This window comes from Callorhinus ursinus, unplaced genomic scaffold (genome assembly GCF_003265705.2).
Source record: "Callorhinus ursinus isolate GAN/ISIS: 27379988/994484 unplaced genomic scaffold, GSC_fseal_2.0 scaffold3, whole genome shotgun sequence".
Lineage (NCBI taxonomy): Eukaryota > Metazoa > Chordata > Mammalia > Carnivora > Otariidae > Callorhinus > Callorhinus ursinus.
The window spans coordinates 18159889-18175650 of NW_027397065.1; the positions used below are offsets into that span (position 1 = coordinate 18159889).

The 15762-nt window shown below is 34.7% G+C and overlaps 1 protein-coding gene and 1 pseudogene across 5 annotated transcripts in view; one reads left to right on the forward strand and one right to left on the reverse strand.

Moving 5' to 3' along the window:
• Nucleotides 1–15762, reverse strand: part of SLCO6A1 (solute carrier organic anion transporter family member 6A1) — a 117424-nt gene that overhangs the window by 36902 nt on the left and 64760 nt on the right. For all 5 annotated transcript variants that reach the window (XR_012376963.1, XM_073888721.1, XM_025866846.2 and 2 more), the window contains one exon: nucleotides 3501–3654. Coding sequence is in view for 4 of the 5 variants with exons in the window: in XM_073888721.1 (XP_073744822.1) it covers nucleotides 3501–3654 (154 nt within the window). In the remaining variant the exon portion in view is untranslated. The remainder of the gene's footprint in view (nucleotides 1–3500; nucleotides 3655–15762) is intronic.
• On the forward strand, nucleotides 12041–12785 carry LOC112819835 (UBX domain-containing protein 2A pseudogene; annotated as a pseudogene).

Sequence of the window (15762 nt, forward strand, 5' to 3'; positions counted from 1 at the left end):
ATTTGTCCATTTTGGTGCAAGCAGCACACTGTTTTTATGACTACAGCTTTGTAGTATATCTTGAAATCTGGGATTGTGTTTTGTCCTTCTTTTTCAAAATTGCTTTGGCTATTTGGGGTCTTTTGTAATTCCATACAAATTTTAGGATTATTTGTTCTAGTTCTACAGAAAATGCTGTTGGCATTTTGGCAAGGATTGCATTAAATCTGTAGATTTCTTTGGCTAGTATGGACATTTAAAAAATATTGGTTATTCCAAACCGTGAACAGAAAATATTTTTTCCATTTGTTTGTATTGTCTTCAATTGTTCTTATCAATGTTTTATAGTTTTCAGAGTATAGGTCTTTCACCTTTTTGGTTAAGTTTATTAGCAGGTATTTATTCTTTTTAGTGCAATTGTAAATGGGATTGTTTTCTTAATTTCTCTTTCTACTTCATTATTAGTGTACAGAAATGCAATTGACTTCTGTATGTTAATTTTGTGTCCTGTGGCTTTACTGAATTCATTTAGCAGTTCTAGCAGTTTTTGGGTGTAGTCTTGAGGATTTTCTATATGTAGTTTCACATCATCTGAACATAGTGAAATTTTTACTTCTTCCTTACCAATTTGAGTGACTTTTCTTTTCTTGTCTGATTGTTGTGGCTGGGACTTCCAATACTGTGTTGAATAAAAGTGGTGAAAGTGGACATCTTTGTCTTGTTCCTGATCTTAGAGAAAAGCTCTTAGTTTTTCACCACCGAATATGTTAGTTGTGGGTTTTTCATATTCGGCCTTCATTATGTTGAGGTATGTTCGCTCTAAACCTACTCCATTGAGGGTTTTTTTCATGAATGGATGTTGTACTTTGTCAAATGCTTTTCTGCATCTATTGAGAAGATCATATGGTTTTAATCCTTTCTCTTATTGATGTGATGTATCATACCGATTGAACTGTGAATATTGAATCACCTTTGCAATCCGGCAATAAATCCCACTTGATTGTGGTGAATGACTTTTGTAATTTTTTGTTGCATTCAATTTGCCAAAATTTTGTTCAGGATTTTTGTCTCTATGTTCATCAGAGATATTGGCCAGTAGTTCTCTTTTTTTGTAGTATTTTTATCTGGTTTTGGTTCAGGGTAATACTGGCCACATTGAATGAATTTGGAAGTTTTCCTTCCTCTTCTATTCTTTGGAAAATTTTAAGAATAGGCATTCACTCTTCTGTAAATGTTTAGTAGAACTCACCTGTGGAGCCATCTAGTCCTGGACTTTTTCTGTGGGGCGGGGGGGAGTTCTTTTTTTTCCCCTAGTTTTCATTTAAATTCCAGGTCGTTAACATACAGTGTGATATTAGTTTCACGTGTTGAATTTAGTGAGCCAACACTTACATATAACACTCAGTGCTCATCACAAGTGCCCTTCCTAATCCCCATCACCCACTCAACCCATCCCCCTGCCCACCTCTCCTCTAGTAACCATCAGTTTTATCTCTATATAATTATGGATTCAATTGTATTGCCAGTAATTGGTCGGTTCAAATATTCTATTTCTTCCTGATTCAGTTTTGGGAGGTAATATGTTCCTAGTAATTTATCCATTTCTTCTAGGTTATACAATTTGTTGGCATATATTTTCTATAATATTCTCTTATAATCCTTTGTGATGTATAATTTCTTACAATTTCTATGATGCCAGTTGTTATTTCTTTTGTTTAATTTCTGATTTTATTTGAGTCCTCTCTCTCTCTCTCTCTCTGGTGACTCTGGATAAAGGTTTATCAATTTCCTTGATCTTTTCCAAAAAAGAGCTCCTGGTTTCATTAATCTGTTCTATTGTTTCTTTAGTTTCTATTTATTTCTAACCCTTATTGTTTCCTTTCTTCTACTGACTTTGGGTTTTGTTGTTCTTTTTCTAGCTCCTTTAGGTGCAAGGTTATGTTGTTTATTTGAGATTTTTCTTGCTTCTTGAGGTAGGCCTATATTGCTATGATCTTTCCTCTTAGAACAGTTTTTGCTGCATCTCAAAGATTTCAGATCTTTATTTTCATTTCTCTCCATGTAATTTTTTTATTTCCTCTTTGATTTCTTGGTTGACTCATTTATTGTTCAGTAGCATATTATTTAATCTCCATATATGTGTGTTCTTTCCAGATTTTTTCTTATGATTGGTTTCTAGTTTCATACCATTGTGGTCAGAAAAAAATGCATGATATGATTTCAATCTTTTTTAATTTGTTGAGACTTGTTTTGTGGCCTACAATGTGACTTATTCTGGAGAAGGTTCCATGTGCACTTGAAAAGAACATGTATTCTTCTGTTTTATGATGGAATGTTCTGAATATATCTGTTAGATCCATCTGTTCCAATGTGTCATTCAAAGTCCCTGTTTCCTTTGTTGATTTTTTTGTCTGATCTGTCCATTGATGTAAGTAAAAGTCCCCTACTATTATGGTATTACTATTGATTTCTTGCTTTATGTCTTAATAGTTGCTTTATGTACTTGGGTTCTTCCATATTGAATGCATAAATATCTACAATTGTTTTATGTTCTTGTTGGAGTGTTCTCTTTATCATTATGAAGTGTCCTTCTTTGTCCCTTGCTACAGTCTTTGTTTTAAAGTATATTTTGTCTGATATAAGTCTTGCTACCTAGCTTTCTTTTCTCTTCCATGTTCATGATAAATGTTTTTCTATCCCTTCACTTTCAGTCTGCATATGTCTCTAGGTCTGAAGTGAGTCTCTTGGGGGCTACATATGGATGGGTCTTGCTTTTTTATCCATTCAGTCATCCTATGTCTTTCATTTGGCATGTGGTCTATTTATAGTTAAAGTAGTTATAGAGGTATGCCTTTTGTTACTTACTGTCATTTTGTTACTTTTTTTTAATGGTTGTTTTTGTAGTTCTCCATTCCTTTCTTCTCTTGCACTCTTTTCGCTTGTGGTTTGATGGCTATCTTTAGTGATATCCTTGACTTCCTTTCTCTTCATTTTTGGCATATCTATTTTAGGTTTTTGATTTGTGGTTACCATTAGGTTCATCTGTAACATCCTACGCATATAGCCATCAATGTTAAGTTGATAAATACTTAAGTTTGAAACCATTCTAAAAGCACTACATTTTTCTCCCCCCATTTTATGTATTATATTTAGCATCCTTTTGTAAATACCTTGACTGATTTTATAGATATAATTGATTTTACTGCTTTTGTGCTTTCATCTCCATCCTGCTTTTATAACTGATTAATCTACTACTTTTATTATGTTTTTATTTACCTGTGAGTTTTTTCCTTTCATAATTTTCTTACTGATTGAGGCATGTTTTAATATAGTAGTATTTTTTCCACCACCAATTCCCATAAGCCCTTTGCATTATGGCCACCAAAAGCAAATCTTCTTTTCCCATTTTAAAAAGAAAATTATGGGTTAAAAACTTTAATAGAGAACTAGGAGTAAAATGTAAATATCAACTACAAATTGAACATATTAGAGAGGGAGAAGCATAATAAAAATATAATTACCTGGCGGCCATTTAATGTTTTGGATTGTGTACAGCCTGCAAAGCAAGGAGAAAAATATCCAGTATTATCTCTTCCACAGATAGCAGAATAAAACGAAGATGAGCATCTACAGTGAGAATTGCAAGGAGCTGTCAGGTTTCCCAACTGTCCTGTTCTGTAAAAAAAGAGATTTAATATAATTATACCACAGTATTATACTTATTTGTGTATATATCAGAATATCAATGAAATCCATAAAAATATGATTATTGAAATATAATTTCTTTTTAAGAGGCTTATTGAAGTATACTCATATATATAATAAAGTAATCAACTTGAATTTTTTTATATATGTATACACTTGTGAAATCATCACCACCATCACCACAATCTTGTCAACAAGCATAATCATCACCCCCAAAATTTCCTTGTGTCCCTTTGTAATACCTCTGTCCCCTGGCATCTGCTAATGTGTTTTCTGCCATTAGTCTTTAATTTGAATTTTATAGCATCTTAGAAATGGAATCGTACAGTATGTACACTTTCTTTGGCTTCTTTCATGCAGTCATTCTTTATATGGTCTTCGTATGTCTTAATGTCTCGCATAAATACTAAGGAATAGGATCATACAGTAGGTGTTCACGTAACTTTTCGAGAAACTGTCACTTTTCCAGTTTGGTTGTGCTATTTTATATTACCATCAGCAGTGTGTCAGAATTTCAGTTGCTTTCTACATTCCTCACCAACACTTGGTAGAATCAATCTTTTTTTTTTTAGATTTTTTATTTATTCATTTGAGAGAGAGAAAGATTGAGAGAACAAGTGGGGTGAGGTGCAGAGGGAGAAGCAGGCTCCCCGCCGAGCAGGGAGCCTGACGCGGGGCTCGATCCCGGGACCCTGGGACCATGACCTGAGCCGAAGGCAGATGCCTAACCAACTGAGCCACCCAGGCGCCCCCAGTTTTTTAATTTTAGACATTCTAACAAGGATACAGTAGTTTCATATTGTGGCTTTTAATATTCCCTTCCCTGATGGCAAATGATGTTGGTCATCTTTCCATATGCTTATTTCTCATCTGTATATATTTGGTTAAATGTCTATTCAAACCTTTTGCCCATTTTTATTGATTATTTTCTTATTATTAGGCATTGAAAGTTCTTTATATATTCTGGAAACAAGTCCTTCAACAGATATATGATTTTCAAACATCTTCTCACAATCTACGGCTTGTTTTTTCGTTCCCTTAACAGGGTCTTTCAAAGAGCAGAAATATTTTATTTTGATGTAGGCCAATTAGTCAATGTATTTCTTGATGGATAACGTATTTAGTGACATTACCTAAGAAAACTTTGCTGAACCCAAGTTTACAAAATATTTTCCTATATTCTTGGTACTTTATATTTTATATTCACATCTACAATCCATTTTAACTATTTTATGTGCTACATGATATGGACCAAAGTTCATTTACCTACATATAGATGTCTATTTGCTCCATCACCATTTCTTAAAATGACTATATGTTCTTCACTAAATTGCCCATGCATTCTATCAAAAATAAATTATCCATTTATATGTGGGCCTATTTCTGGACTCTCTACTCTTTACACTGATATATTTGTCTATATTTACACCGATGTTATTTTCTTTATTGCACTAGCTAATAACTCTTGAAATCAAATAGTGTTGGTCCTCCACTTTTACTCTACATCTTCATCAGAATTGTTTTTGATTTTTCTAGATCCTTGGTATATTGTATGAATTTAAGTTATTTGTATAGTATCTTTTTAAAAAAGAAAGCCTGTTGGGATTTTGATTGTGATCGCATTGAATACATACATCAATGTGGGGAGGATTAACTTCTTAATATATTGAGTCTTCCAACCCATGAACACGGGATATCTCTCTAATTAAAAATTTAGGTCTTTAATTTGGTACAGGAATATTTTGTAGTAATTATGAATAGGGCTTTCACATCTTATATTATATTACCCTTAAGTATTTCTTCTTCTTGATACTACTGCTAATGGCATTTTTGTACTATCAATTTCTAGTTGTTTGTAGGTAGTATATAAAAACACCGTATTTTCTTGTATAATGATCTTTTCTTCTACAATATTCCTTTTTTCTTAATAGTGTTAACAGTGTTATTTTTGACACTAATTTCTGCTTATTTGTAGGTTGTATGTAAAAATACTGTAAATTCCTGCATGTTGATCTTGTGTCCTGCAAACTTGCTAAACTCATTTTTTTAAAGATTTTTTTTATTTATTTATTTGACAGAGAGAGAGAGAGAGTACAAGCAAGGGGGGCAGCAAAGAGAGAGGAGAAGCAGGCTCCCCACTGAGCAAGGAGACAGATGCAGGGCTCGATCCCAGGACCCTGGGATCATGACCCAAGCCTAAGGCAGACACTTAACCCACTGAGCCACCCAGGTGCCCCAAATGCATTTTTTTTTTTTAATTATAGTGGGTTTTGGATTTTCTGTATAGACAATTGTGTCACCCTCAAATAAACACAATTTTACTTCTACTTTTCTTATCAGGATGCTTTTTCTTTCTTTTTCTTACGGTATTGTAACAGTTAGAACATCCACAATAATGTTAATATAGAAGTACTGAAAGTAGGTATCCTTATTATACTCCTGGTCATTCAATGTGTCATCATTGTCTTAGTCTGCTCAGACTCCTGTAACAAAATATCATAGCTTGGGTAGTTTAAACAACAAATATTTATTTCCCACAGTGTCTGGTGTGTTCCCTTCCCAGATTACAGACCATCACGTTCTCAGTGTATCTTCACATGGCAAATTGAGTCAAGTCTTTGGTTTATTCCCCTTCTTATAAGGACACTAATCTCCAACATCAGGGGGATGGTGGTCTACCCTCAGGATCTTATCTAAACCTAATGATCTCCTTAAGGCTCCACCTCCTAATACTATCACATTGGACATTAAGGCTTCAACATATGAATTTAGTAGGAGGGTAAACACATTCATTCCATAATAATCACTAAGTATAGTGTTAGCTGTATATTTTCATAGTTCCCTTCTATTCCTAGTTTCCTAGTTTATGAGGAATAGATGTTGCACTCTATCATGGACCTTTTGGCATCTACTGTGATTATGGTTTTTTCATTTTTAGTTTATTAATATGTGGATTATATCGATTGACTTTCAAATATTAAAGCAACCTTGCATTCCTTTGATAAATCTTGCTTGATCATAATTTATTTTCCTTTTAATATACTATTCATTTCAATTTGCCAGAATTTTGTTTATCGTTTTTGAATCTATGTTCATGAGAAAAATAGGTCTATAGTTTTCTTTTCTTACAATGTCTTTTGTCCAGTTTTGATATAAAGATAATGCAAGTTTCATAGAATAAGTTGGAAAGTACACACTCTTTTTCAATTTTCTGGAGGAATTTGTGTAAAGTCAGATATTGTTAAATATTTGGTTTAGTTCTCCGGTAAAATCGTTTGGGCCTGGAATTTTCTTTTTCAGAAAATATTTTAAGTACATATTTGATTTACTTACTAGACACATATTTTGTTTTCTTAAATGAGTTTGTGTGTCTTTTGAAGCATTTACCCATTTCACGGAAGCTGTCAGATTTATGGGCATAAAGTTGTTTATAACATTACCTTACTATCCTTTTAATATTGGTGGCATCTATAAAAACATCACATCAGAACTCTAACTCTTGATATTGGTAGTTTTCTCTGTCTAGAGGTTTAGCAATTTTATCAATCTCCTCAAACTTTGACCTGATTATACTTCCTCCACTGTTTTTCTCATTTCTACTTCATTGATTTCTGTTTTAATCTCAATCGTTTCCATTCTTGTACTTACTTTGGGATCAATATGCTTTGATGTTTCTAGTTTATTAAGGTAGAGGCAAGTGTCATTGGTTTGAAACTTTTTTCTTTTCTAATACAGGTTATATACATTTTCCCATAAGTACTATCTTAGCAAAATTCTATAAGTTTTGTTACTTGTTTTCATTTTCACTCACCTCAAAATACTTTACAATTTTTCTTCTGAAGAAATTATTTGAACACAAGTTATTTAGAAATTAGTTTCCAAATGTTTGGGGCTTTTTCAGAAATCTTTTTTTATTAATGTAGTTCTAATTTAATTTCATAATGGTCAGAAAATTTAATTCCATTATATGACTTAATCCTTTAAATTTACTGAGACTTGCTTTACAGAATATGGTTTACTTTGGGTTTCCTGTGCTTTTAAAAAAATGTGAATTCTTTGATAAGTGAAATGTTCTACAAATATCAATCATGTCAAGTTGGTTGTTAATGTTATTCAAATCTTTCATATCCTCACTGAGTTTTTTTGCCTACTTCTATTATTAAGAGAAAAGTATCAAAATATCTGACTATATTTGTGGATTTTTATATTTCTACTTGTAGTGTCTAGGTTTTTGCTTCACATATTTTAAAGCTCTTTCATTAGGCTCATAAACATTAAGAACTGTTTGAATTCTTGATGAATTGACCACTCTATCATTACATACTCACCTTCTTTATTCCTGCTAATATTTTCTCACAAATCTACTTGGTCTACTATCATACTCTGACTTTCTTTAGATTACTATTAATATGATACATCCTTCCCCATCCTTTTACTCATAATCTACTTGTGTCCATATTTGAAGCACATTTCTTTTATACAACATATATAGTTGGGTCTTGCTTTTTTTAAAAAATCAAATTGGAAATTTTCTGTCTTTTCATTGACATTATATGCAATTACTACTATAATTAGGTTTGAATCTATCCTTTCTGTTCATTTTCTTTTTTATCTTTTCTTTGTTCTCTTTTTTCTTTTTTTTTGCCTAATTCAAGATTAAACAAATGTTTTTATAAAATTCTATTTTAATTCATGTGTCAGCTTGGCTTATTAGTTGTGACTCTGTTATTTTATGGTGCTTCAGAGTTTATATTATACATCTTTAACTTAACAGTCTACCAACATGTGATATATGGCACTTCAAGTAAACCCATATTATCTTTATCTGTTTTAAACAATTATTTTTAAAAAGATTTAAATAAGAAAAAATACCTATAAATTACCATTCCCTTTGCTCTTCTTTGCTTTGTGTAGTTCATATTCTTATCTGGCATCATTTTATTTCAGCCAGAAAGACATTTTTAAACATTTCATGTAGTGTAAGTCTGTTGTTCAAATATTATTTACATTTTTATGTGTAAAATTATTTCTCCTTCATTTTTTATAGACATTCTGACTTGGTACAGAATTATTAGTTGACTTTTTTATTTCAGTACTTCTAAAATATTACCCTCCTGTCTTCTTATCTGCATTGTTTTTTTTTTAATTTAAATTCAATTAGCCAAGGTATAGTACATCATTAGTTTTTTATATAATGCTCAATTATTCATTAGTTGAGTATATCACCCAGTGCTCATCATATCATGTGCCTTCTTTTATGCCCATCACCCAGTTACCCCATGCCCCCACCCACCTCTCTCTCCACAACCCTGTTACTCTTACCCTTGGTCAATTGTATATAATGTATTTTCCCACTCCTCACTGCTTTTAAGATTTTTTCTTTAAACTTATTTTGAGCAATTTGATTATTATGTAGCATGGTGTAATTTTCTTCATGTTTCTTGTCCTTGGTTTCCTAGGTCTGTAGGTTTACAGCTTACATGAAATTTTTAAAACTTGAACACAATTTCTTCAACTATTTTTCTTTCCCCAAGGCCCCTCCTTTGGGGACTCCAACTATACAAATGGTTGGCCACCTGAAGTTGTCCAACTCATTGATGCTTCATTTTTGTTCATTGTTTTTCCTCTGTGTTTTCCATTGGATGTTTATTGTTATGAATTTCCAGTTTATTTAATCTTCTGCAATGTTTAATCTGTCATTAATCTCATACACAGTATTTTCCTCATTCTTCCTGGTTTTTCATTTCTATATGCTCAACTTGGGTTTTTAAAAATATCTTTTACTGGGATTGGGATCATTCCCTGCATATTTTCAGACCACAGTGCTTTGAAACTGGAACTCAATCACATGAGGAAAGTCGGAAAGAACTCAAATACATGGAGGCTAAAGAGCATCCTACTAAAGAATGAATGGGTCAACCAGGAAATTAAAGAAGAATTTAAAAAATTCATGGAAACCAATGAAAATGAAAACACAACTGTCCAAAATCTTTGGGATACAGCAAAAGGCAGTCCTGAGAGGAAAGTATATAGCAATACAAGCATTTCTCAAGAAACAAGAAACGTCTCAAATACACAACCTAACCCTACAACTAAAGAAGCTGGAGAAAGAACAGCAAAGAAAGCCTAAACCCAGCAGGAGAAGAGAAATAATAAAGATCAGAGCAGAAATCAATGAAATAGAAACCAAAAGAACAGCAGAACAGATCAAAAAACTAGGAGCTGGTTCTTTGAAAGAATTAACAAGACTGATAAACCCCTGGCCAGACTTATCAAAAAGAAAAGAGAAATGGCCCAAATCAACAAAATCATGAATGAAAGAGGAGAGATCACAACCAACAGCAAGAAATACAAACAATTATAAGAACATATTATGAGCAACTCTATGCCAGCAAATTAGATAACCTGGAAGAAATGGATGCATTCCTAGAGATGTATCAACTACCAAAATTGAACCAGGAAGAAATAGAAAACCTGAACAGACCTATAACCACTAAGGAAATTGAAGCAGTCATCAAAAATCTCCCAACAAACAAAAGCCCAGGGCCAGATGGCTTCCCAGCATTACCTTGATCCCAAAACCAGACAAAGACCCCATCAAAAAGGAGAATTACAGACCAATATCCTTGATGAATATGGACACAAAAATTCTCACCAAAATACTAGTCAATAGGATCCAACAGGACATTAAAAGGATTATTCACCATGACCAAGTGGGATTTTTCCCTGGGCTGCAAGCTTACTTCATCATCCGCAAATCAATCAACGTGATACAATACATTAACAAAAGAAAGAACAAGAATCATATGATCCTCTCAATAGATGCAGAAAAAGCATTTGACAAAGTACAGCATCCTTTCTTGATCAAAACTCTTCAGAGTATAGGGATAGAGGGTACATCCCTCAATATCATAAAAGCCATCTATGAAAAACCTACAGCAAATATCATTCTCAATGGGGAAAAGCTGAGAGCTTTTCCCCTAAGGTCAGGAATGCGGCAGGGATGTCCACTATCACCACTGCTATTCATCATGGTATTAGAAGCCCTAGCCACAGCAATCAGACAACAAAAAGAAATCAAAGGCATCCAAATCGGCAAGGAGGAAGTCAAACTCTCACTCTTTGCAGATGATATGATACTGTATGTGGAAAACCCAAAAGACTCCACCCCAAAACTGCTAGAACTCATCCAGGAATTCAGTAAAGTAGCAGGATATGAAATCAATGCACAGAAATCAGTGGCATTCCTATACACCAACAACAAGACAGAAGAGAGACAAATCAAGGAGTCGATCCCATTTATAATTGCACCCAAAACCATAAGATACCTAGGAATAAATCTAACCAAAGAGGCAAAGGATCTGTACTGAGAAAACTATAAAATACTCATGAAAGAAATTGAAGAATACACAAAGAAATGGAAAAACGTTCCATGGCCATGGATTGGAAGAACAAACATTGTGAAGATGTCAATGCTACCTAGAGCAATCTACACATTCAATGCAATCCCCATCAAAATACCATCCACTTTTTTCAAAGAAATGGAACAAATAATCCTAAAATTTGTATGGAACCAGAAGAGACCCCAAATAGCCAGAGGAATCTTGAAAAAGAAAAGCAAAGCTGGCGGCATCACAATTCCAGACTTCCAGCTCTATTACAAAGCTGTCATCATCACGACAGTATGATACTGGCACAAAAACAGACACATAGATCAATGGAACAGAATAGAGAGCCCAGAAAGGGACCCTCAACGCTATGGTCAACTAATCTTTGACAAAGCAGGAAAGAACATCCAATGGAAAAAAGACAGTCTCTTCCACAAATGGTTTTGGGAAAATTGGACAGCCACATGCAGAAGAATGAAACTGGACCATTTCCTTACACCGCACACAAAAATAGACTCCAAATGGTTGAAAGACCTAAACGTGAGACAGGAGTCCATCAAAATCCTAAAGGAGAACACAGGTAGCAACCTCTTCGACCTCAGCCGCAGCAACTTCTTCCTAGAAACATCACCAAAGGCAAGGGAAGCAAGGGCAAAAATGAACTATTGGGATTACATCAAGATAAAAAGCTTTTGCACAGCTAAAGAAACAGTCCACAAAACCAAAAGACAACGACAGAATGGGAGAAAATATTTGCAAATGACATATCAAATAAAGGGCTAGTATCAAAAATCTATAAAGAACTTCTCAAACTCAACACCCACAGAACAAATAATCCAATCAAGAAATGGGCAGAAGAGGTCCTAGCAGCGGGGCCCACGAGCCTCAGCGAGTCTGGGGGCGGCAGTGCTCCTCATCTGAGGGGCTCCAGCCCGACAGCGGCGGTGGCGCCTGTGGCCCCTGAGCGAATGGACGCCCAGGCCGGAAGGTGGCAGCGCGGCTGTGCCCGGAGGGTGGACTGCTCAGTAAACTCAACTGTCATGTGGAATCACTGTAACTAAGAGTAAGACAAAAGAATGAAAGAAGTAGATAATCTCGAAAGTATAAAAGAAGAATGGTCGATGTAAGTATAAAATTATGGAAAAATGGATTCACAGTCATGATAATTTCAGAAGTTACTCTGATGGTGCAAGTCAGCAGTTTCTGAACTCCATCAAAAAAGGGGAATTACCTTTGGAATTACAGGGAATTTTTGATAAAGAGGAAGTGGATGTTAAAGTTGAAGACAAAAAAAATGAAGTATGTATGTCAATGAAGCCTGTGTTCCAACCCTTCTCAGGACAGGGTCACAGACTAGGAAGTGCCACACCAAAAATTGTTTCTAAGGCAAAGAGTACTGAAGTTGGGAATAAAAATAATTTGTCTGTTGTTCAACTAAACAATCTGGAACCCATCACTAATGTACAGATCTGGTTAGCCAATGGAAAAAAGGATTGTCCAGAAATTTAACATTTCTCATGGATAAGCCACATCAAAGACTTCATCGAAAAATACCAAGGATCTCAAAGAAGTCCTCCCTTTTCCCTGGCCACAGCTCTTCCTTTCCTCAAATTGCTAGATGAAACACTCACATTGGAAGAAGCAGATTTACAGAATGCTGTAGTCATTCAGAGACTCCAAAAAACCGCTGAACCTTTTAGAGAACTTTCATAACATCGATTTTTGATACACTAAGTGGAAAGTTTGAAGAGAAATGATGGTTGTAAATGAACATGCAAACCAAAATGAGGGAAAGGAAGTCAGATTCGCTGGACTTTTAGTTCGGGCATGATTTAACTCCCTCCTGATGAGAAGATTTTTAAATAAGTACAAGTTAGGAAAGTGAACTATGACTGGAAACTATATTCAATGCACTTCTTCCAAAAGACTACTCAGAAAGAAAACTATACTTATTTTCAAATACCAGTTATTCAGCAATAAGACATATTAAATCGCTGTATCATATAGAATTTTAATGTGGTATAAATTAGCAAATGTATTCACAGCATCATTCATTCAAATATTCCCAACGAACAGTGGTTTGTTTAGATGTTAGCTGTCTCAGATTTTTTAAATAGCAATATATTAAGAAAATTATACATGACAGGTTAAAAAACATCAATGTAATTATTTTACATCTGAGATACAGTCAGAAGGCTAGAAGGAACTTCTTTCACCACAGCTATGCCTGAACCTCCAAGTGTTCTCCATTTTTATTTTCTAATGGCAAGATATACTCATATTATTTTGGCACAGTATCTAAAATGTATTTTAAGGATAAAATTGTGCAGCTTCGTACAATGTCAATATTAATCTGCCTATTCACATTTCGACATTTAAAGAAGTGTAATTTTTAAAAATTTCTTTTCTGTCCAGGAACCCGAGTTCATCCTTTATTTATTCTTTTGAAAACTAAGGATTTGTTTTTAGCTAACATTTTTGAGTAAGCCTTTCATTTGCTACCGTTCACTTAGAATCTAATGCTTGTGTTGGCACATTGCTATTTAATATTTTTTAAATGCATCACATAAAGTATGGTTTTCTATTCCATATATCAGAGTCAACCTGGGTATACATTAAAGGATTATTTGTTACATTCTGATGCCACCAAGGAAATCATGTTTTGTATCTTAATCTTTTAATTTGAACTGGTTAGACTTCTGTATTTCACTGTCAGATTGAATTCCCTTGCCTGAAGATAAGTTTAAGAAGCTTTTTTTTTTTTTTTGCAAATTATTTACTGAATCTTATTTAAAGCAAAATTTACATTGAATGTGCCAAGGAACTAAGGAGCCATACCTATCAGCAGTAATGTTCACAGGGCACTGGGTGTCTGCTGGAAAGAGCAGTTCTCAAACTTCTGGTCTCAAGAACTTTTGTTTATGTGGATAATATATATGATACTGAAAATAAAAAATTATAAAATATTCATTAAAAATAATAAGCACCTATTAGTATAAAAAAAAAGAAATGGGCAGAAGACATGAACAGACATTTTTCCAAAGAAGACATCCAAATGGCCAACAGGCACATGAAAAAGTGCTCAACATCACTCGGCATCAGGGAAATCCAAATCAAAACCTCACTGAGATACCACCTCACACCAGTCAGAATGGCTAAAATTAACAAGTCAGGAAACGACAGATGTTGGTGGGGATGCGGAGAAAGGGGAACCCTCCTACACTGTTGGTGGGAATGCAAGCTGGTGCAGCCACTCTGGAAAACAGTATGGAGGTTCCTCAAACAGTTGAAAGTACAGCTACCATACGATCCAGCAATTGCACTACTGGGTATTTACCACAAAGATACAAATGTAGGGATCCGAAGGTGTACGTGCACCCCAATGTTTATAGCAGCAATGTCCACAATAGCCAAACTGTGGAAAGAGCCAAGATGTCCATCGACAGATGAATGGATAAAGAAGAGGTGGTATATATACACAACGGAATATTATGCAGCCATCAAAAGGAATGAGATGTTGCCATTTGCAATGACATGGATGAAACTGGAGGGTGTTATGCTGAGTGAAATAAGTCAGTCAGAGAAAGACATGTATCATATGACCTCACTGATATGAGGGATTCTTAATCGCAGGAAACAAACTGAGTGTTACTGGAGTGGTGGGGGTGGGAGGAATGGGGTGGCTGGGTGACAGACATTGGGGAGGGTATGTGCTATGGTGAGTGCTGTGAATTGTGCAAGACTGTTGAATCACAGATCTGTACTTCTGAAACAAATAATGCAACATATGTTAAGAAAAAAGAAAAAGAAGATGATAGCAGGAGGGGAAGAGTGAAGGGGAGTAAGTCGGAGGGGGAGACGAACCATGAGAGACGATGGACTCTGAAAAACAAACTGAGGGTTCTAGAGGGGAGGAGGGTGGGGGGATGGGTTAGCCTGGTGATGGGTATTCAAGAGGGCACATTCTGCATGGAGCACTGGGTGTTATGCACAAACAATGAATCATGGAACACTGCATCAAAAACTAATGATGTAATGTATGGTGATTAACATAACAATAAAAAATTAAAAGAAATATCTTTTACTGGGCGCCTGGGTGGCTCAGTCGTTGTGTCTGTCTTCAGCTCAGGTCATGATCCGAGGGTCCTGGGATCAAGACCCGCATCAGGCTCCCTGCTTGGCGGAAAGCCTGCTGCTCCCTCTCCCACTCCCCCTGCTTGTGTTCCCTCTCTCGCTGTGTCTCTCTCTGTCAAATAAATAAATAAAATCTTTAAAAAATATATCTTTTACTTAACTTTTTGAACATATGGAATACTAATATAATAACTGTGTAAACTATGATAATATTAACATCTGTGTCAGCTGTGGGTCAGTTTTAATCAACTGATTTAGCTTCTTATTTTATGGGTTGTATTTTTCTGCTTTTTTGAATTCCTTATAACATTTTACTGGATATTGGACCTTGGAAATTTCAGTATTAGATGTTGAATATTTTTGTATTTTTGTGAATATTTTTAAGCTTTATTCTGAAATGCAGCTAATTTGCTCAGAAATACTTTTATCTTTCTTAGTTGATAGGCAGATTTGATAGGAAGAGCCAGAGTAGTACTCAGTTTAGAATTAATTATTACCCACTGCTGAGGCAAGATCCTTCTGTTTACTTTACGTACTGTGATTTTTGAGGTTTCAT